The 19920-nt window shown below is 48.2% G+C and overlaps 1 protein-coding gene across 2 annotated transcripts in view; it reads right to left on the bottom strand.

Moving 5' to 3' along the window:
• Window positions 1-19920, bottom strand: part of ninl (ninein-like) — a 41014-nt gene that overhangs the window by 5800 nt on the left and 15294 nt on the right. For both annotated transcript variants that reach the window (XM_055162396.1, XM_055162397.1), the window contains 15 exons: window positions 19873-19920; window positions 18864-19026; window positions 18340-18447; window positions 17572-17655; window positions 16546-16726; window positions 14206-14268; window positions 13892-14070; window positions 13739-13819; window positions 13035-13147; window positions 9426-9563; window positions 1880-1984; window positions 1355-1424; window positions 1027-1194; window positions 801-917; window positions 475-588 (listed from right to left, as the gene is read on the bottom strand). The exon at window positions 19873-19920 is cut by the window's right edge and continues 93 nt beyond it. In XM_055162396.1, coding sequence (XP_055018371.1) covers window positions 475-588; window positions 801-917; window positions 1027-1194; window positions 1355-1424; window positions 1880-1984; window positions 9426-9563; window positions 13035-13147; window positions 13739-13819; window positions 13892-14070; window positions 14206-14268; window positions 16546-16726; window positions 17572-17655; window positions 18340-18447; window positions 18864-19026; window positions 19873-19920 — 1732 coding nt within the window. The remainder of the gene's footprint in view (window positions 1-474; window positions 589-800; window positions 918-1026; window positions 1195-1354; window positions 1425-1879; window positions 1985-9425; window positions 9564-13034; window positions 13148-13738; window positions 13820-13891; window positions 14071-14205; window positions 14269-16545; window positions 16727-17571; window positions 17656-18339; window positions 18448-18863; window positions 19027-19872) is intronic.

Genomic DNA, 19920 nt, shown 5'->3' with positions numbered 1-19920 from the left:
GTATGGTATCGTCTGTATGGTATCGTCTGTATGGTATCGTCTTGTCTGTATGGTATCGTCTGTATCGTATCGTCTGTATGTATCTGTATGGTATCGTCTGTCTGTATGGTATCGTCGTCGGTATGGTATCGTCTGTATGGTATCGTCTGTATGGTATCGTCTTGTCTGTATGGTATCGTCTGTATGGTATCGTCTGTATGGTATCGTCTGTATATGGTATCGTCTGTATGGTATCGTCTGGTATCGTCTGTATGGTATCGTCTGTATGGTATCGTCTGTATGTATGGTATCGTCTGTATGGTATCGTCGTATCGTCTGTATGGTATCGTCTGTATGGTATCGTCTTGTCTGTATGGTATCGTCTGTATGGTATCGTCTGTATGGTATCGTCTGTATCGTCTGTATGGTATCGTCTGTATGGTATCGTCTGTATGGTATCGTCTGTATGGTATCGTCTGTATGGTATCGTCTGACCTGCTGCTGTCTCTTCTCGGCGTCTCGCTTCAGTTTCTCGTTATCGTCTTCGCTCCATTTCAGCTTCAGCCCCAAAGTCTGTAGCTCCGCCTCCAAGTCCGAGACCACACCCACCTGAAAGCAAGACCACACCCACCTGAGACCAAAACGAGAACTAAACCAGGACTAAACCCAGTCTAAATCTAGTCTAAATCAGCACTGACCTAGGGATTGAACCCGGTCTAAACCCCGGTCTAACCCCGGTCTAACCCCGGTCTAACCCCGGTCTAACCCCGGTCTAACCCCGGTCTAACCCCGGTCTAACCCCGGTCTAACCCCGGTCTAACCTTGCTCTTGGCCGTGCTGAGCTCCGTCTGCAGGAGCTGCTTCTCTTGGGTCCAGGCGTTGAGTCTCTGCTGTTTGTCTCTCTCTGATCTGACCAGCTCCTCCTTCAGACGCTGCACCTGAGGAAACACTGGGACTGAGACCAGACCAGGACTGAACCAGGACTGAACCAGGACTGAACCAGGACTGAACCAGGGTGGGACCGTTGAGCTTCACTGTCATACTCACGGTGGCGCTGTGCTCCTCGTGCTCCCGTCCCAGGTTCCGGAGTCGTTCCTGCGTCTGGACCAGGACCTCGTGTTCTCCTCGGTTCTTACAGCTCAGATCTGCGTTTGAGCTGCTCAGCTCCAGGTTCCTGCTGCTCAGCTCCAACATCTGCTCCCGAAGTCCAGAATTCTGCCCAGAACCAGAACCAGACTGAGCCAAGACCAGGACCAGACCCAAGACTAAACCAGGACTAAACCAGGACTAAACCAGGACTAAACCAGGACTAAACCAGGACTGAACCAGGACTGAACCAGGACTGAACCAGGACTAAATCCGGACTTTTGCAGACCTCTTTGTGCAGAAGTTCCTGCTCGTCTTTCAGTCGTTCTCGATCTCGTTCGGTTTCCTCCATTTTCCTCCTAAAACAGAAAAACAAAACAGATTCTTCTGTAGATGTGCAGACGATCCACAGAGTCCAGCCTCACGTTCTCCTCTAGAACATGTTCCAGCCTCACGTTCTCCTCTAGAACATGTTCCAGCCTCACGTTCTCCTCTAGAACATGTTCCAGCCTCACGTTCTCCTCTAGAACATGTTCCAGCCTCACGTTCTCCTCTAGAACATGTTCCAGCCTCACGTTCTCCTCTAGAACATGTTCCAAGCCTCACGTTCTCCTCTAGAACATGTTCCAGCCTCACGTTCTCCTCTAGAACATGTTCCAGCCTCACGTTCTCCTCTAGAACATGTTCCAGCCTCACGTTCTCCTCTAGAACATGTTCCAGCCTCACGTTCTCCTCTAGAACATGTTCCGCTTTGACGCTCAAATTTTACGGGTTTGAAAAGTCGGGTTCTTCGAAAAGTCTCTGAAAGACTCACCGTGTCCGGTCCACTTCCTCCTCCAGCGCCGTTACTTCCTGTTGGAGCAGAGCGACCCGCCCCTGAAGAGCGCCGTTTTCAGAGCGAACGTCCTCCAGCTGAGTCCTGCAGGAGACAGGAGCAGACAGGAGCAGACAGGAGCAGACAGGAGCAGACAGGAGCAGACAGGAGCAGACAGGAGCAGACAGGAGCAGACAGGGAGCAGACAGGAGCAGACAGGAGCAGAGAGATTAACTTCACATAAAACAAATGTGACATATTGAACATTAAAGTGTTCGTGGATCATGTGATCGTGGATCATGTGATCGCGGATCATGTGATCGCGGATCATGTGATCGCGGATCATGTGATCGCGGATCATGCTTCACTCCAAAACACACAAGTCACAAAATGGAGGTCAGACACAAAACGTCCGCTGTGGTGATGCAGTTTCATTCGGTTAGTTTAGACACAAAGTTTATGATTTAAATGAGACGTGTAAAAAATGAAAACGAAGTCATATAAAACATAAATGTAAATGTAAAACATAAATGTAAAATGTAAATGTAAAATGTAAAACGTAAACGTAAAACATAAATGTAAAACATAAATGTAAAACGTAAATGTAAAATGTAAATGTAAAATGTAAAATGTAAAATGTAAAACGTAAAAGTAAAATGTAAATGTAAAACGTAAATGTAAAATGTAAATCGTAAAAGTAAAATGTAAATGTAAAACGTAAATGTAAAATGTAAATCGTAAAAGTAAAATGTAAAATGTAAAACATAAATGCAAAATGTAAAACATAAATGTAAAACAAATGTAAAATGTAAATGTAAAACGTAAATGTGAAACATAAATGTAAAATGTGAATGTAAAATGTAAAAGCAAAATGTAAAACATAAATAGAAAATGTAAATGTAAAATATAAAAGTAAAATGTAAATGTAAAATGTGAATTTAAAATGTAAAGATAAAATGTGAAATCATGGAAAATGGAATCATGTAAAATCATGCAGTGAATCTGATCGAGCGACGACACAAATGGCCGACACCAAACAAACCTGTGGCAACTTAAAGAGGGGGTATTTACTCCTGTGGGTGTTGGGGGGGGGGGGGGGTATTTACTCCTGAGTTTCTTTTACTGTTTTTATAAATGTTACATTCACACAAAAAAACTTCTTAACATGTTTTATTAGTTTCACTTTTGTTTTTGCCGCTCTGAGCCCCCCCTCCCTTTGCTCTCTGCACTAAGTCACTCCCCCCTCAGAGCGCTGAACCCACCACTGCAGTAAAAGTCCCTCTTTAAGCGTTTCACACAAGAGTCGGACGCATTTACACGAAATCATGTGGTGAAGAAACTCAGACACAAAATGGCTGCCGTCGCTCGGTTTGATTGGCGGAGGATCAAAAGTGAAAGTCAGGTGATGAGTTTGTGAGTTTGATCAGATGGAGGTTAGACACAAAATGGCGGCCGGTGAGTTCAGACAGAGCGGCGGAATCATGCCACAGTTAGACACAAAATGGCGGCCGGCGTGCACAGAGTGGCTCTACACGATCATGCAGCGGACTCAGAGTTAGACACAGAATGGCGTCATGCACGGATCTCCGGGGGCGGGGTTAGTCTGAGACCTGTAGGCGGCGCCGTCCTCCCGCTCCAGACGCCTCACCAGCGCCTCCATGTGGCGCAGTTTGAGCTCGGAGTCGCGCCTCAGCCTCTGCAGCTCCTCGTTCTGGAGGTTCCTCTGGCGGCGCAGCTCCAGCACCAGGTCGGCCGTTTGGTTTAACCGCGCGCTCACGTCGCCGAGGAACGCCCGCAAAGCCCCGCCCTCCTCCTCCATCTCCACCACCTGAGCGCAGAGCTGGTCGCACACGCGCATGTACCGCTCACGCTCCTCGCACGCGCGCCACAGCTCCTCTCGAAGCTCCGCCCCCTCCTCACGCAGCTCCATCCCCTCTTCGCACATCTCCGCCCTTTCCTCACACAGCCCCGCCCCGTCACGCTCCGATTGGCTCCTCTGTTGAGTCATCTCCCGTACGCTGGTGTCTGATTGGTTAAAGCTGGCGTGACTTCGCTCTGATTGGCTGCAGCACGTCTGGCTTCGCTCTACGCTTGATTCTGATTGGCCGATGAGCAGCTGCAGCCTCTGGACCTGCTCCTCTGATTGGCCGAGCCGTACGATCGCGTCCCGTAACCTCGTCTCTGATTGGTCCTCGTGTCGTTTCAGCTCTTTTATCTCGCGCTCCAGTTTCACTTTGAGCCTCTGAACTTCCTGGAAGCTGCTCTGTGATTGGTCCAGCTGCTGTCTGACGTCCTGTAAGCTGCTCTGTGATTGGACGAGAGCCTGCTGGAGTTTGTATTCAGCGTCTTTTCTTTCCCACACCTCCATTTTGTGTTTCTCTGCGATGGTTTTCAGCTCCCTCACCTCCTCCTCCCTCTTCCTCACCTCCTCCTCCTCTCTCCTCTTCCTCTCGTTCTTCTCTTGGTCCAGTTCTTCCTGGAGTCTGTCGACCTTCATGGCCTGCTCCTTCAGATCTTGGATGAGTCTGTCTCGATCCGCCCGCAGCTCCTCCAGCTCCTCCGTCTGTCCTCGTTCACCCGGTTCCTCGCCCGGTTCCTCGCCCGGTTCCTCGCCGCTCCTCCCCCGTTCCCCCCTGACCTCCCGCAGCTCCGCCTCCAGCTCCGCCCTCTCCTGCGTGAGTCGCGCGTTCAGGATTTCGTGCGATTCTAAAAAGCCGATGCTTTCGTTGAGCTGCGCACATGCCTCCTCCAGCCGCGCCTCCAGCTCGCCGCAGCGCCCGCGCCACGCCCGCTCCTCCTCCTCCAGCCGCACGCCGTACTCCGCCGCCCGCTCCAGGCTCTGCTCCGATTGGCCGAGGAGCTGCCGCAGCCTCCCCGCCTCCTCCTGTGATTGGCTCATGACGCCTCGGAGCCGTTTCACCTCCTCCTCTAATTGGCTGCCGTGGTTTTTAGCCTCCTCTAAGCTCTGTTCTGATTGGACGAGGAGCTGCTGGAGCCTGGACACCTCCTTTTGTGATTGGCTGAACTGTCTGCTCACTTCCTGTAAGCTTTGTTCTGATTGGCTAATGTCAGTTTGAAGTTTGGTTTGAATTTCCTGCAGATCTTGAACCTGTTCGTCCAAACTCGCTCCTCGCAGACGCGCCTCCTCTAAGCTCTGCTCTAATTGGCCGACGCGCCGCTGTCCCGCCTCCACCTCCCGCCGTGATTGGCTGAGCTGCACGGTCACTTCCTGCAGGCTTCTCTCCGATTGGCTGAGCTGCGCGGCCACCTGTCGGGCGGCGCTCTGTGATTGGAGGAGAACGTCCCGCAGCCGCTGCATTTCCTCTTCCTGGTTTGCGAGGCAGTTTTCCCATGATGCTCTCTGCTCCGCCTCCCTGCGCCGTGATTGGCTCAGCTGCTGCTCCGTCTGGGACCTGCTCGGACCGGACCAGGACCAAAAGAACCGGATCAGGATTCAAACCAGATCACAGTTGGACACATGGAACTGTTCAGACTTTTATCACGTCACTCGGGCGTCTCTGCTCAGCCCTGCACAAGATTTATTGTATTTCTTTATAAAAAAAAATCACTAAACTTGTTTGTTGTGAAGAATTTTTGTTCTGACTCATGAAAAAGTGAAACTGACAAACACAAAAATGCCATTTAACAAAACATGTCGAAAATAAAATCAGTGCAGCTTTAATCCATGAGGTCAAATATAAAATATGTTGGAAATCTGAACAGAAAGTTGCTCGTTCTGAAAAATTTAAAAAGTGGAAAATATACAAACTGAATATAATAAGTGTCTTTTATTTCGTGGAGGGAGGTCGGCGCGTTTGGACCAGAGACGCTCCTCGTCACGACCTGAGGACCTGATCACCACGATAACTCATTCATGTTCTTATGGAGTAAGAAGCTTTCAGAAATATTTGTGCGCATAGAACAGAAATCAGTGCATATTTGTCTGTGGTTGTGCATAAAATAAATATTTGTAAACTCTTGAATGAGTCCAGTCGTACATAAAATATATTGTGTGTATTTTATCCAACAGAATACGAATTGAAAAGTTACGACGTCAAGAATTACAATCACCAAATGAAAGTTTATGATTAAACTTTCATCAGCACTAAGACGAATTCACAGACGAGACTTTACTGTCAAAAACACTTCATCACTTCACAGACTTTATTTATCGAGCAGAAGAAACATGGATCCAGATCAAGACTGAGCATGTTTAAGTTTGTATCAGAGTAAAAACAGAGTAATGACACAACAAGGAGCTACAACAGCGACCAACAAGTGGGTTCATTCAGATTTAGGGTAAAAATGTTTTGTCTTGTCACATTGAATTGGGGAACTGAACGCTGCTGTGTGATATTGTGTAGAAACACCTCGTCTGAATGAGAAACTGCACCGATATCTTAGTAGAAACAGAGTGGAGCCAGTGGAACATCAGACATAACATTATCCCAGGGATAATGAACAAATATCAGGTTTTTCTGTATGTTTAGATTAAAACATTGACGGCTCCAGCCACAGCGAGCATCAGTCTGAACCTTCATCTCAGCTGCATTTCTCACACGAGTCACTGAAGTAAACTGACCAAAAGTTCCTCTGGACACTGAAATGTCCCAGTTTACACCAAACACGACCAAACTGTCCTGGTTACAGACGTCACAGCCAGTGAAATGTGCAGTGTTGGGAAGGTCACTTTTAAAATGTAATCCCCTACAGATTACAGATTACACACCCCAGAATGTAGTTTGTAACGGAATCCATTAAATTACTTAAAGTGAGCAATGTAATCTGAATACTTTGGATTACTTCTCTTCAGCAAATCAAGTAAAGACCAGGATATTGTAACATAAGAAGTTTTGTCTGATAAAAGAAAATAAAAAAGTCCAGATTTTACTGAACCAAATTAAAAATATTATTCATAGAAAACGAAGAAACACGTCCACACAGCAGGATTTAGTCCTGTTAAATCCTGATTTAGTCCTGGTTTAGTCCTGGTTTTAGACCTGGTTTAGATCTAGTTTAGATCTGGTTTTAGTCCTGGTTTAGTTCTAGTTTAGACCTGGTTTTAGTCCTGGTTTAGTCCTGGTTTAGACCTGGTTTAGTTTCCAGCAATGAGGGAGGATTTAGCCCAAAATGTGAAAACAGTTAAATCCCTCTGTGTTTAATCCATTTATTTGAACAAAGTAACTGTAATCCAATTACCACTCACTGAAACAGTAACTGTAACTGAATACAGTTACTCATCATTTGTACTCTGATTACTCTGGTACATGTAATCTGTTACTCCACAACACTGTCTGTAACCAGGACAATGGTTTAGGAAATCAAACTTCAGGAGCTCTGCAAAACCACGGCAAAACCACAACTTTGAGGCTTTTAAAATCTGAGATCGAGATTTTTGGTCGATCAAAACGAATCGATGGTTCAGTTTTAAGTCGGTGTCTCGGGTTTGTACTTTTCCCACTTTTCCATTTTTCAGTGAGAGCAACTTTCTGTTCAGATTTCAGGTTCAAACCTGCACTGAAACTTTTGACTTCATGACCCACAGAAAGAGCTCAACCTCTGAAGATAAAACAGGTTTATTTTGTTTTTCCAAATGACTTTAAACCAGGAGAGTCCAAACTTTGTTCACCAAGGGCCACATATCTCCACAAAGACGAAGCAGAGGGACGATCGAGGGCCGTGGACTGGAGCTCAGTACAGTGAAGAATTAAAATCTGTGCAGGTTTATCACATTAGAACGAACCATCAGACTTTTATTCACGCTAAGATCCTCAAAACCAAACACTAAATATTAACTATTTGCTTTATCAAGGTAGATTTTCAAAAAACTTGCAGCAAAAAGTTCATTTTTAATTGATGCAGGTCACTTGCTCAATTCACCTGGAAGCCTGAGGGCCAAGAAACATGTGTCTGAAGGCCACATTTGGCTCACAGGCCGTAGTTTGGACATGTCTGATTTAAACGATCAAAGTCGACAAACCCACGTCTGATTAAACATCATAAACTCAAACTATCGTCTTTACTTTACGTTTTGCTCTGGGGTTTTCACTGGAGATGTAACAAAAACTGAAATATGGTGATATCGGATCGTCAAAAGTCTCAATAAAACCGTGGACCGTCACAATAATTGAGTCACAACTTCCTTTGCTTAAATTATTTTTTTTAAATAGTAACAAAAGTTTATAAACATCAGGAACTACATTTCCCATGATTCATTTCAGCACAAACATGAAGAAATATGTTTTTTACTTGATTTTTTGGGATTATGACGGAAATACGGAAGCCGAGACGGTCACAACAAACACAAACGCCGCAACAAATACAGATGCGACAACACAACAAAAAAAGCCACAACACACCGAAAAAAAGCCACAACGGAAATGACCACGGGACTTTATTTTCCGACGGACCGATCAAGCGGCAAGTGAAGAAGAAGAACTACAATGTGAAACGAATAACGATAAAACAATAAATTACTTTTACTTACGTTTCCAACTTTTCCGTTCCTTTACTTTTCACGTTGTAGTTCTTCTTCTTCACTTGACACTTGATCGGTCCGTCGGAAAATAAAGTCCCGCGGTCACTTCTGTTGTGGCTTTTTAATGTGTTGTGGCTTTTGCGTTTGTGTTGTTTGTATTTGTTGCGGCGTGTGCATTAAATTAGAGTCCCGCGGTCATTTCCGTTGTGGCTTTTTTTTGGTGTGTTGTGGCTTTTTGTTGTGTTGTCGCATTTGTATTTGTTGTGGCGTTTATGTTTGTTGCGGCGTTTGTTTTTGTTGTGAACCTCTCGGCTTTCGTACGGAAATAATTCACAACAAAATCTTGTCAGGGTATTTTAAAAGCAAAAAAGTGTACAATTATATCAGCCTCTTTCAAAATATCGCAATAAATAATCGCACCGTGAGTTGAATATCGTGAGTTGAATATCGTGAGTTGAATATCGTGAGAATATCGTGAGGTCTGGAGATCGTTACATCTCTGGAACATGTCACGATTTAAATCTCCATGTTCCTTTTACTGTTTTGAAAATGTTTTATTTGGCCAAAACAACAGATTCACACGTTTTTTATGTTTAATTTTCATTGCTCTCTGCGCTGAGTCCCTCCCCCTTCAGAGCTCTATCCCCACAAAACTCTTGCACACACATCAGGTTTGAACAGGGCCCAGGAGAGATCTCTAGATGACTCAAACACGGATGAGTCTAGAACCTTTGCAGACTCAGGTTTGTGAAGAGGAACAACGTTAGAACAGAAAGGAACAAGAAAAATCTAGTAAAATATCACAAATACACAGATTCAGGTCAAGACTAAAACTGTTCTGAAGCTGAAACTCCTGAACCAGAACCAGAACCTGAACCTGAATCTGAACACAGCGTCTGTTTCTGCTGCTCCATTTAAGACCAAAACTTACTGAAAAAACGCCTTTGGTCTCATCTCGTCTCACAAACCTCTGAGACACACACGAGTTCACTCACACCTGGGTTAGTCCTGGTCCCGGTCTAGTCCCGGTCTAGTCCCGGTCTAGTCCCGGTCTAGTCCCGGACTCACCTGAGCAGCAGGAGCTCTTGGTCCATCTTGAGCTTGAGCTCGGCCTCCAGTTGGTCCTTCTCGGCGCTCAGCTTCTGCACCAGGTTTGAGATTTCTCTGGCAAAGTTCTGCTCCATCTCAGCTCGTTCCCTCTGCAGCCTGAGAACAAGAACGAGAAGAACGAGTCAGACCAAAGACCAAAGACCAAAGACCAAAGACCAAAGACCAAAGACCAAAGACCAAAGACCAAAGACCAAAGACCAAAGACCAAAGACCAGACCAAAGACCAAAGACCAAAGACCAAAAAGACCAAAGACCAGACCAAAGACCAAAAGACCAAAAGACCAAAAGACCAAAGACCAGACCAAAGACCACCAAAAGACCAAAGACCAAAGACCAAAGACCAAAGACCAAAGACCAAAGACCAAAGACCAAAGACCAAAGACCAAAGACCAAAGACCAAAGACCAAAGACCAAAGACCAAAGACCAAAGACCAAAGACCAAAGACCAAAACCAAAGACCAAAGACCAAAGACCAAAGACCAAAGACCAAAGACCAAAGACCAAAGACCAAAGACCAAAGACCAAAGACCAAAGACCAAAGACCAAAGACCAAAGACCAAAGACCAAAGACCAAAGACCAAAGACCAAAGACCAAAGACCAAAGACCAAAAAGACCAAAGACCAAAGACCAAAAAGACCAAAGACCAAAGACCAAAGACCAAAGACCAAAGACCAAAGACCAAAAAGACCAAAAGACCAAAGACCAAAGACCAAAGACCAAAGACCAGACCAAAGACCAAAGACCAAAGACCAAAGACCAAAGACCAAAGACCAAAGACCAGACCAAAGACCAAAGACCAAAGACCAAAGACCAAAGACCAGACCAAAGACCAGACCAAAGACCAAAGACCAAAGACCAAAGACCAAAGACCAAAGACCAAAGACCAAAGACCAAAGACCAAAGACCAAAGACCAAAGACCAAAGACCAAAGACCAAAGACCAAAAGACCAAAGACCAAAGACCAAAACCAGACCAAAGACCAAAGACCAAAGACCAAAGAAGACCAAAGACCAGACCAAAGACCAGACCAAAGACCAAAGACCAAAGACCAAAAAGACCAAAAAGACCAAAGACCAGAAAGACCAAAGACCAAAGACCAAAAAGACCAAAGACCAACCAACCAGACCAAAGACCAAAGACCAAAGACCAAAGACCAAAAAGACCAACCAGACCAAAGAAGACCAAAGACCAGACCAAAGACCAAAGACCAAAGACCAAAGACCAAAGACCAAAGACCAAAGACCAAAGACCAGACCAAAGACCAAAGACCAGACCAAAGACCAAAGACCAAAGACCAAAGACCAAAGACCAGACCAAAGACCAAAGACCAGACCAAAGACCAAAGACCAAAGACCAAAGACCAGACCAAAGACCAAAGACCAAAGACCAAAGACCAGACCAAAGACCAAAGACCAAAGACCAAAGACCAAAGACCAAAGACCAGACCAAAGACCAAAGACCAAAGACCAAAGACCAAAGACCAAAGACCAAAGACCAAAGACCAAAGACCAAAGACCAAAGACCAAAACCAGACCAAAGACCAAAGACCAAAGAAGACCAGACCAAAGACCAAAGACCAAAGACCAAAGACCAAAGACCAAAGACCAAAGACCAAAGACCAAAGACCAAAGACCAAAGACCAAAGACCAAAGACCAGACCAAAGACCAAAGACCAAAGACCAAAGACCAAAGACCAAAGACCAAAGACCAAAGACCAAAGACCAAAGACCAAAGACCAAAGACCAAAGACCAGACCAGACCAAAGACCAAAGACCAAAGACCAAAGACCAAAGACCAAAGACCAAAGACCAAAGACCAAAGACCAAAGAAGACCAAAGACCAAAGACCAAAGACCAAAGACCAAAGACCAAAGACCAAAGACCAAAGACCAAAGACCAAAGACCAAAGACCAGACCAAAGACCAAAGACCAGACCAAAGACCAAAGACCAAAGACCAAAGACCAAAGACCACCAAAGACCAAAGACCAAAGACCAAAGACCAGACCAAAGACCAAAGACCAAAGACCAGACCAAACCTGAGACCGAGAAGAACAAGAAGAACGACAGGACCAAGAAGAATGAGAAGAACGAGAAGAACAAGTCAGACCAAAGACCAAAAACTAAAGACCAAAGACCAAAGACCAAAGACCAAAGACCAAAGAGAGAAGAAAGAGTCAGATCTGTGTTTACACAAATGATAGTGGTGAGCACCTGTCTGTGGGAAGTACCGTGTGTGTGTGGAGTACCCGTGTGTATGGAGTACCCGTGTGTGTGGAGTACCCGTGTGTATGGAGTACCCGTGTGTGTGTGGAGTACCCGTGTGTGTGGAGTACCCGTGTGTGTGGAGTACCCGTGTGTGGGGAGTACTCGTGTGTGTGTGTGTGGGGAGTACCCGTGTGTGTGGGGGGAGTACTCGTGTGTGTGGGAAGTACCTGTCTGTGAGGAGTACCCGTGTGTGGGGAGTACTCGTGTGTGTGTGGGGAGTACCCGTGTGTGGGGAGTACTCGTGTGTGTGTGGGGAGTACCCGTGTGTGTGTGGGGAGTACCTGTGTGTGGGGAGTACCCGTGTGTGGGGAGTACCCGTGTGTGGGGAGTACTCGTGTGTGTGTGGGGAGTACCCGTGTGTGTGTGGGGAGTACCCGTGTGTGTGTGGGGAGTACCCGTGTGTGTAGTACCCGTGTGTGTGGGAGTACCCGTGTGTGTGTGGGGAGTACGTGTGTGTGTGGGAGTAGCCGTGTGTGTGGGAGTACCCGTGTGTGTGGGGAGTACCGTGTGTGTGGGAGTATGTGTGTGGGGAGTGTGTGAGTACCCGTTGTGGGGAGTACCCGTGTGTGTGTGGAGAGTACTTGTGTGTGTGGAGAGTACTGTGTGTGTGGGGAGTACTGTGTGTGTGGGAGTACTTGTGTGTGTGGAGAGTACTTGTGTGTGTGGAGAGTACTTGTGTGTGTGGGGAGTACCCGTGTGTTGTGGGGAGAGTACCCGTGTGTGGGAGTACCGTGTGTGTGGGGAGTACCCGTGTGTGTGGGGAGTACCCGTGTGTGTGGGGAGTACCCGTGTGTGTGTGGAGAGTACTTGTGTGTGTGGGGGGAGTACCCGTGTGTGGGGAGTACCCGTGTGTGTGGGGAGTACCCGTGTGTGTGGAGTACCCGTGTGTGTGTGGAGAGTACTTGTGTGTGGGGAGTACCGGTGTGTGGGGAGTACCCGTGTGTGTGGGGAGTACCCGTGTGTGTGTGGAGAGTACCTGTGTGTGTGGGGAGTACCCGTGTGTGTGTGGGAGTACTGTGTGTGGGAGTACTTGTGTGTGTGGGGAGTACCCGTGTGTGGGGAGTACCCGTGTGTGTGGGGAGTACCCGTGTGTGTGGGGAGTACCCGTGTGTGTGTGGGGGGTACCCGTGTGTGTGTGGAGAGTACTTGTGTGTGTGGGGGGAGTACCCGTGTGTGTGGGAGTACCCGTGTGTGTGTGGGGAGTACCCGTGTGTGTGGGGAGTACCCGTGTGTGTGTGGGGGAGTACCCGTGTGTGTGGGGAGTACCCGTGTGTGTGGGGAGTACCCGTGTTGGGGAGTACCTCTTGTCTCTCGTCTGGTCGTGTCTTTGTTGGTTTTTCTCCAGATTTTCTTTCATCTGTTTCAGTTGATTCTCCAGAGAAACTTTCTGCTCCTCCAACTCACAGATCTCCATCTGTGTACAAAAGTACTACAAGTACTACAACTACTACAAGTACTACAGTACTACATCTACAGCTCACAGATCTCCATCTGTGTACAAAAGTACTACAAGTACTACAACTACTACAAGTACTACAGTACTACATCTACAGCTCACAGATCTCCATCTGTGTACAAAAGTACTACAAGTACTACAACTACTACAAGTACTACAGTACTACATCTACAGCTCACAGATCTCCATCTGTGTACAAAAGTACTACAAGTACTACAACTACTACAAGTACTACAGTACTACATCTACAGCTCACAGATCTCCATCTGTGTACAAAAGTACTACAGTACTACACACAGTACTACATCTACTCCATCTGTGTACAAAAGTACTACAAGTACTACAACTACTACAAGTACTACAGTACTACATCTACAGCTCACAGATCTCCATCTGTGTATAAAAGTACTACAAGTACTACAACTACTACTACAAGTATTACAAGTACTACAAGTACTACAAGTACAGCTCACAGATCTCCATCTGTGTACAAAAGTACTACAATAGTACTACAGTACTACAGTAGTATTTGTTGTGTAGTACTTGTACCTTAAAAGCCTGTGCGATGTCTTTTCTCTCCAGCTCCATGTTCTGCCTCATCTGCTCCAGAGAACGTTCATAAAAGTTCACCTGAAACACAGAGACCGGGTTTAGTCCTGGTCCAGTCCTGGTCCAGTCCTGGTCCAGTTCTGGTCCTGGTACCTGAGTCTCCATCTTGGCCGTGAGCTGGTGAACTTCCTCTTGGTGTTTCTCTCGGAGCTGCTCCAGAGCCAGTTCAGTCTGGATCGAGACCGAGGGTCCAGAGTCCAAACCACGGTCCAGACCGCGGTCTAGACCAGGGTCCAGTCCAGGGTCCAGTCCAGGATCCAGGCAGCACAGGGCTGTAAAAACCAAAAAGAAACAGGACTGAATCAGGACTAAACCGGGACTGGACCGGGACTGGACCGGGACTGGACCAGGACTGGACCAGGACTAACCAAAGACTAACCCAGGACTAACCCAGTTTTTTCTCTGACCTTTTTTGTCCAGAGGTGTGAGTTTCTTCCGGACTCGAGGAGAGCTGCTCACTTCACTGACGTCTGAAACACAAAAGTCCATCTGAGGATCAGGACCAAACCAGGTCTGGACCGGGTCTGGACCGGGTCTGGACCGGGTCTAAACTCTTTATATAAGTTGTTTTAGACACTTACTGTGAGCCATTTCTGAGCCGCTGCTGTGATTCAGGGAACTACACCTGTTGTATCTGTGCAGGGGGCGGGGCTACACCTGTTGTACCTGTGCAGGGGGCGGGGCTACACCTGTTGTATCTGTGCAGGGGGCGGGCTACACCTGTTGTACCTGTGCAGGGGGCGGGGCTACACCTGTTGTACCTGTGCAGGGGGCGGGGCCTGTGCTTTGTGCCAGAGCAGGGGGCGGGGCCTGGACTCACCTGAGCGGATGAACCTGTCCGTCTGCCTGAACCAGAGCAGAGGCCACGCCCCCTCAGAACACCAGCCTCCCAGTTATTATGAGGATTATTATTGTTTTTATTATGATTATTCTTATTGAATCTTTGCAGTGACGTGACTCCTGGGGTGTTCTGCATGTGTGTCTGTGGTGGAATGTTCAGCAGTTACCGTGGAGACACTTCAACAAACACTGACTAAACGTTTCAGATGCTGTGAGTCACTGCGGGAGGAGTGTTCATGTTCTTGTGTTCAGAGTCGTGTTCAGATGTTCAGTGTTCAGGTGTTCAGATGTTCAGGTGTTCAGGTGTTCAGATGTTGAGGTGTTCAGGTGTTCAGGTGTTCCAGTTCTGTGTTCAGTGTTCAGTTCATGTTCAGGTGTTCAGTTCCAGTTCAGTGTTCAGGTGTTCATGTTCAGGTGTTCAGGTGTTCATGTTCAGATGTTCAGGTGTTCAGATGTTCATGTTCATGTTCAGGTGTTCAGGTGTTCAGGTGTTCAGGTGTTCAGATGTTCATGTTGAGGTGTTCATGTTCAGATGTTCAGTTCAGATGTTCAGTGTTCAGATGTTCAGATGTTCAGGTGTTCAGGTGTTCAGTTCGTGTTCAGGAGGTGTTCAGAGTGTTCAGATGTTCAGATGTTCATGTTCAGTGTGTTCATGTTCAGGTGTTCAGTGTTCAGAGTTCGTGTTCAGGTGTTCAGGTGTTCAGATGTTCAGGTGTTCAGGTGTTCAGTGTTCAGTGTTCAGTTCATGTTCAGTGTTCAGGTGTTCAGATGTTGTGTTCAGGTGTTCAGATGTTCAGGTGTTCAGGTGTTCAGATGTTCAGGTGTTCAGATGTTCAGGTGTTCAGGTGTTCAGATGTTCAGTGTTCAGTCAGTGTTCAGATGTTCAGTGTTCAGGTGTTCATGTGTTCAGATGTTCAGGTGTTCAGATGTTCAGGTGTTCAGGTGTGTTCAGGTGTTCATGTTCAGGTGTTCAGTTCAGTTCATGTTTGTTCAGGTGTTCAGGTGTTCAGGTGTTCAGATGTTCTTGATGTTCAGATGTTCAGATGTTGAGGTGTTCAGGTGTTTCAGATGTTCAGATGTTCAGTGTTCAGATGTTGAGGTGTTCAGGTGTTCAGATGTTCAGGTGTTCGATGTTCAGGTGTTCAGATGTTGAGGTGTTCAGAGTGAGGTGTTCAGATGTTCAGATGTTCAGGTGTTCAGATGTTTGTTCAGATGTTGGTGTTCAGTGTGTTCAGATGTTCAGATGTTGTTCAGGTGTTCAGTGTTCAGATGTTCAGTCAGGTGTTCAGATGTTCAGTTCAGATGTTCAGATGTTGAGTGTTCATGTTGAGTTTCAGGTTTCAGATGTTCAGAGGTGTTCAGATGTTCAGATGTTGAGGTGTTCAGGTGTTCAGATGTTCAGGTGTTCAGGTGTTCAGATGTTCAGATGTTGAGGTGTTCAGATGTTGAGGTGTTCAGATGTTCAGATGTTCAGTTGAGGTGTTCAGATGTTCAGATGTTGAGGTGTTCAGATGTTGAGGTGTTCAGATGTTGAGGTGTTCAGATGTTCAGATGTTGAGGTGTTCAGGTGTTCAGATGTTCAGTGTTGTTCAGATGTTCAGTGTTCAGTGAGGTGTTCAGATGTTCAGGGTGTTCAGATGTGTTGTGTTCAGATGTTGAGGTGTTCAGATGTTCAGTGTTCAGTGTTCAGGTGTTCAGTTCAGTTCAGTGTTCAGGTGTTAGTTCAGGTGTTCAGATGTTCAGATGTTTCAGATGTTCATGAGGTGTTCAGGTGTTCAGGTGTTCAGATGTTCAGATGTTCAGGTGTTCAGATGTTCAGATGTTCAGATGTTGAGGTGTTCAGGTGTTAAATCTGCGTTGGGACGTTGGTGTAAATAAAACAGTGAAAAGAGGAAAAGTGGGATTACCAGAGTCTGAAGTCTTCTCCTGGTCCTCGTCCTGGTCCCGGTCCAGTCCCTGGTCTTGGGGTTTCCAGCTCGGGTCCTGGTTCTGGTTCTGGTCCGGGTCTGGTCTGGGTCTTCGCTCTGGTCTCTGGATCTTCACCAGCTCCAGCTCAGAACTCAACTCATCACAGCGATCCCTGAGCTCCTGAAACCAGAGCGACGTGAGTGCTCCTGCTCCTGTCTGTCTGCTCCTGTCTGCTCCTGTCTGCCTGCTGTCTGTCTGCTGTCCTGTCCTCTGCCCCTGTCCTGCTCCTGTCTGCAGCTGTCCTGTCTGCTCCTGTCTGCTCCTGTCTCTGTCCTCCTGCCTCCTGTCTGCCCCTGTCTGCTCCTGTCTGTTCCTGTCAGCACCTGTCTGCCCCTGTCAGCTCCTGTTCCACTGCTCACCTGTCTGCCCTGTCAGCTGCTGTCTGCTCCTGAACACGATCCCCGTATCCATTTGCTCTCTGTGCTGAGTCCCTCCCCGTTCAGAGCGTTGCACTAGTGAAACTCCTGCACAAACATCAGGTTTGGGGGCGGAGTCTCGTACAGACTCGTACTGCTGAACATAATGAGGGTTTGAATAGGGCCCAGGAGAGATCACTAGATTACTCAGACATGCATGAATGAGTCTAAACCCTCAGACAATTCAAAGTACATTTAACAAAACACCTCCTCCTCACGCGCTCCACCCGCAGGGGGCGCTCCACCCGCAGGGGGCGCTCCACCCGCAGGGGGCGCTCCACCCGCAGGGGGCGCTCCTCTAAAACTAATGTTCATGCAGAAAAAAGCCCCGCCCCCTCACACACACGGCCCCGCCCCCTCACCTGGACTCTCTGAGCCGTTCAGCAGCAACGAGAAAACACAGTTAACATGACAACAACAGTCCTGGTTTAGTCCTGGTCGAGTCCTGGTCGAGTCCTGGTCGAGTCCTGGTCGAGTCTCTGGTCGAGTCCTGGTTCAGTCTGGTTCAGTCCTGGTTCAGTCCTGGTCCAGTCCTGGTTGAGTTCTGACCCGGCACTGTAGTTCGTATTCTTTGATGATCTCGGTGAAACGCTCGTCTGGACTCACGGCGCCGCCACCAGGATCCAGACGGAACTGCACACAACAACAACAACACACACTCTGATTGGTCCAGAGCCACGAGAAGACAGAGCCAACAGCCAATCAGAGACGAGCACCAGAGGAGAGGAGACGAGGAGACGAGGAGACGAGGAGACAAGAAGACAAAGAGACGAGGAGACGAGGAGACGAGGAGACGAGGAGACGAGGAGACGAGGAGAGAGGAGACGAGGAGAGAGACGAGGAGACAGAGAGGAGACGAGGAGACAGGAGAGAGGAGACGAGGAGACAGGAGAGAGGAGACGAGGAGACAGGAGAGAGGAGACGAGGAGACAGGAGAGAGGAGACGAGGAGACGAGGAGACAGGAGACGAGGAGACAGGAGAGAGGAGACGAGGAGACAGGAGAGAGGAGAGGAGCATACTTCCTGGGGACAGAGGGACGCAGGTTTGAGAGACACAGACGAAGAGGAGGGAGGAAGAGGAGGGACGAGGACATGAAAGTTTGATGAGAAACACAACACCTGAGACCCGAGGATCTAAACCGGATCTAAACCGGATCTAAACCAGTCTAAAGGAAACTGGGTCAGGACCAAACACGGCACTGCACAAACAGCACCTGACAGGACAGGTGAGTGTGGCAGGTGAGTGACAGGTGAGTGGCAGGTGAGTGGCAGGTGAGTGGCAGGTGAGTGGCAGGTGTGGGAGGGCATCTGACTGACCTGGTCCTTGAGTCGGTCCAGGTCCTGGTTCAGTTTGTGGACACACGTCTGAGACTCTGAGAGTCTGAGCCTCAAAACGACCGACTCCTGCTCCAGAGACACGTTCTCCTGACACACGACACACGACAGGAGGACAGGGGGACAGGGGGACAGGGGCGACAGGGGGACAGGGGCGACAGGTGAGTCTCACACACAGACGAGGTCAGAGCCAAACTGAGGAGCCAGATTCTGGGATCAAATGTCAAACTGAAACATGAACTGGATCAAATATCGGTCCTATAAAGTATGTATAAAAGTGTAAAGTGTGTGTAAAGTGTGTGTAAAGTGTGTGTAAAGTGTGTGTAAAGTGTGTGTAAAGTGTGTGTAAAGTGTGTAAAGTGTGTGTAAAGTGTGTGTAAAGTGTGTGTAAAGTGTGTGTAAAGTGTGTAAAAGTGTGTATAAAGTGTGTATAAAGTGTGTATAAAGTGTGTGTAAAGTGTGTATAAAGTGTGTGTAACGTGTGTATACAGTGTGTAGTGGTGCACCTGTTGCAGGGAGCACAGCGCCCCCTGCAGGACGCTCTCTCTGTCCCTCAGTTCCGTCAGTGTCCTCTGGAGGACGCTCTTCTCACGCTCCACAGACTCCACCTCCTGCTCCATCTGAGCACGAAGAGCAGAGACACGTCCCCGACAGGACGACTCCACCTGTCTGCAGGGACAGAGGGGACAGAGGGGGACAGAGGGGACAGAGGGGACAGAGGGGACAGGGACAGAGGGGACAGAGGGACAGAGGGGAAAGGGACAGAGGGGACAGGGACAGGGACAGAGGGGACAGAGGGGACAGAGGGGACAGAGGGGACAGAGGGAGGGACAGAGGGGACAGAGGGGACAGAGGGGACAGGGACAGAGGGGACAGAGGGACAGAGGGGACAGGGACAGAGGGACAGGGACAGAGGGGACAGAGGGGAAAGAGGGAAAGAGGGACAGAGGGGACAGAGGGGACAGAGGGGACAGAGGGGACAGAGGGGACAGAGGGGACAGAGGGACAAGGGGAGGGGACAGAGGGGACAGAGGGGACAGGGGACAGAGGGACAGAGGGGAAAGAGGGGACAGAGGGGACAGAGGGGACAGAGGGGAACAGAGGGGACAGGGACAGAGGGGACAGGGACAGAGGGGACAGGGGAGACAGGAGCGTTTGTGTTGGTTTATCCAGTTCCAGCAGAACTAAACCAGGTCTAAAAGTGGACCACATGAGTCCAACTGAAGTTTAAACAGAAACAACAAAAACACTGAAGCAAACGGAAAACAGACTGAGACAGACAGGAGCAGACAGGAGCAGGGAGCAGGCAGAGAGCAGGAGCAGCAGCAGGAGCAGCAGGAGAGGCAGGAGCAGGCAGGGAGCAGGAGAGCAGGCAGCAGCAGAGCAGCAGAGCAGACAGGAGCAGGCAGGAGCAGGACAGAGCAGGCAGGAGCAGAGCAGGAGCAGGCAGGAGCAGGCAGAGAGGCAGGCAGAGCAGCGAGCAGGAGCAGCAGACAGGAGCAGACAGGAGCAGACCTGATCCGGTCCTGGGTCTGGGCCTCGGTCTGGTTCTGTCGTTCTTCT

Source organism: Boleophthalmus pectinirostris, unplaced genomic scaffold (assembly GCF_026225935.1).
Source record: "Boleophthalmus pectinirostris isolate CB_2022bp ecotype Guang Dong unplaced genomic scaffold, ASM2622593v1 HiC_scaffold_5, whole genome shotgun sequence".
Lineage (NCBI taxonomy): Eukaryota > Metazoa > Chordata > Actinopteri > Gobiiformes > Gobiidae > Boleophthalmus > Boleophthalmus pectinirostris.
The sequence above is the reverse complement of the archived record's forward strand: the minus strand, read 5'-3'. Positions and strand labels throughout refer to the sequence as shown.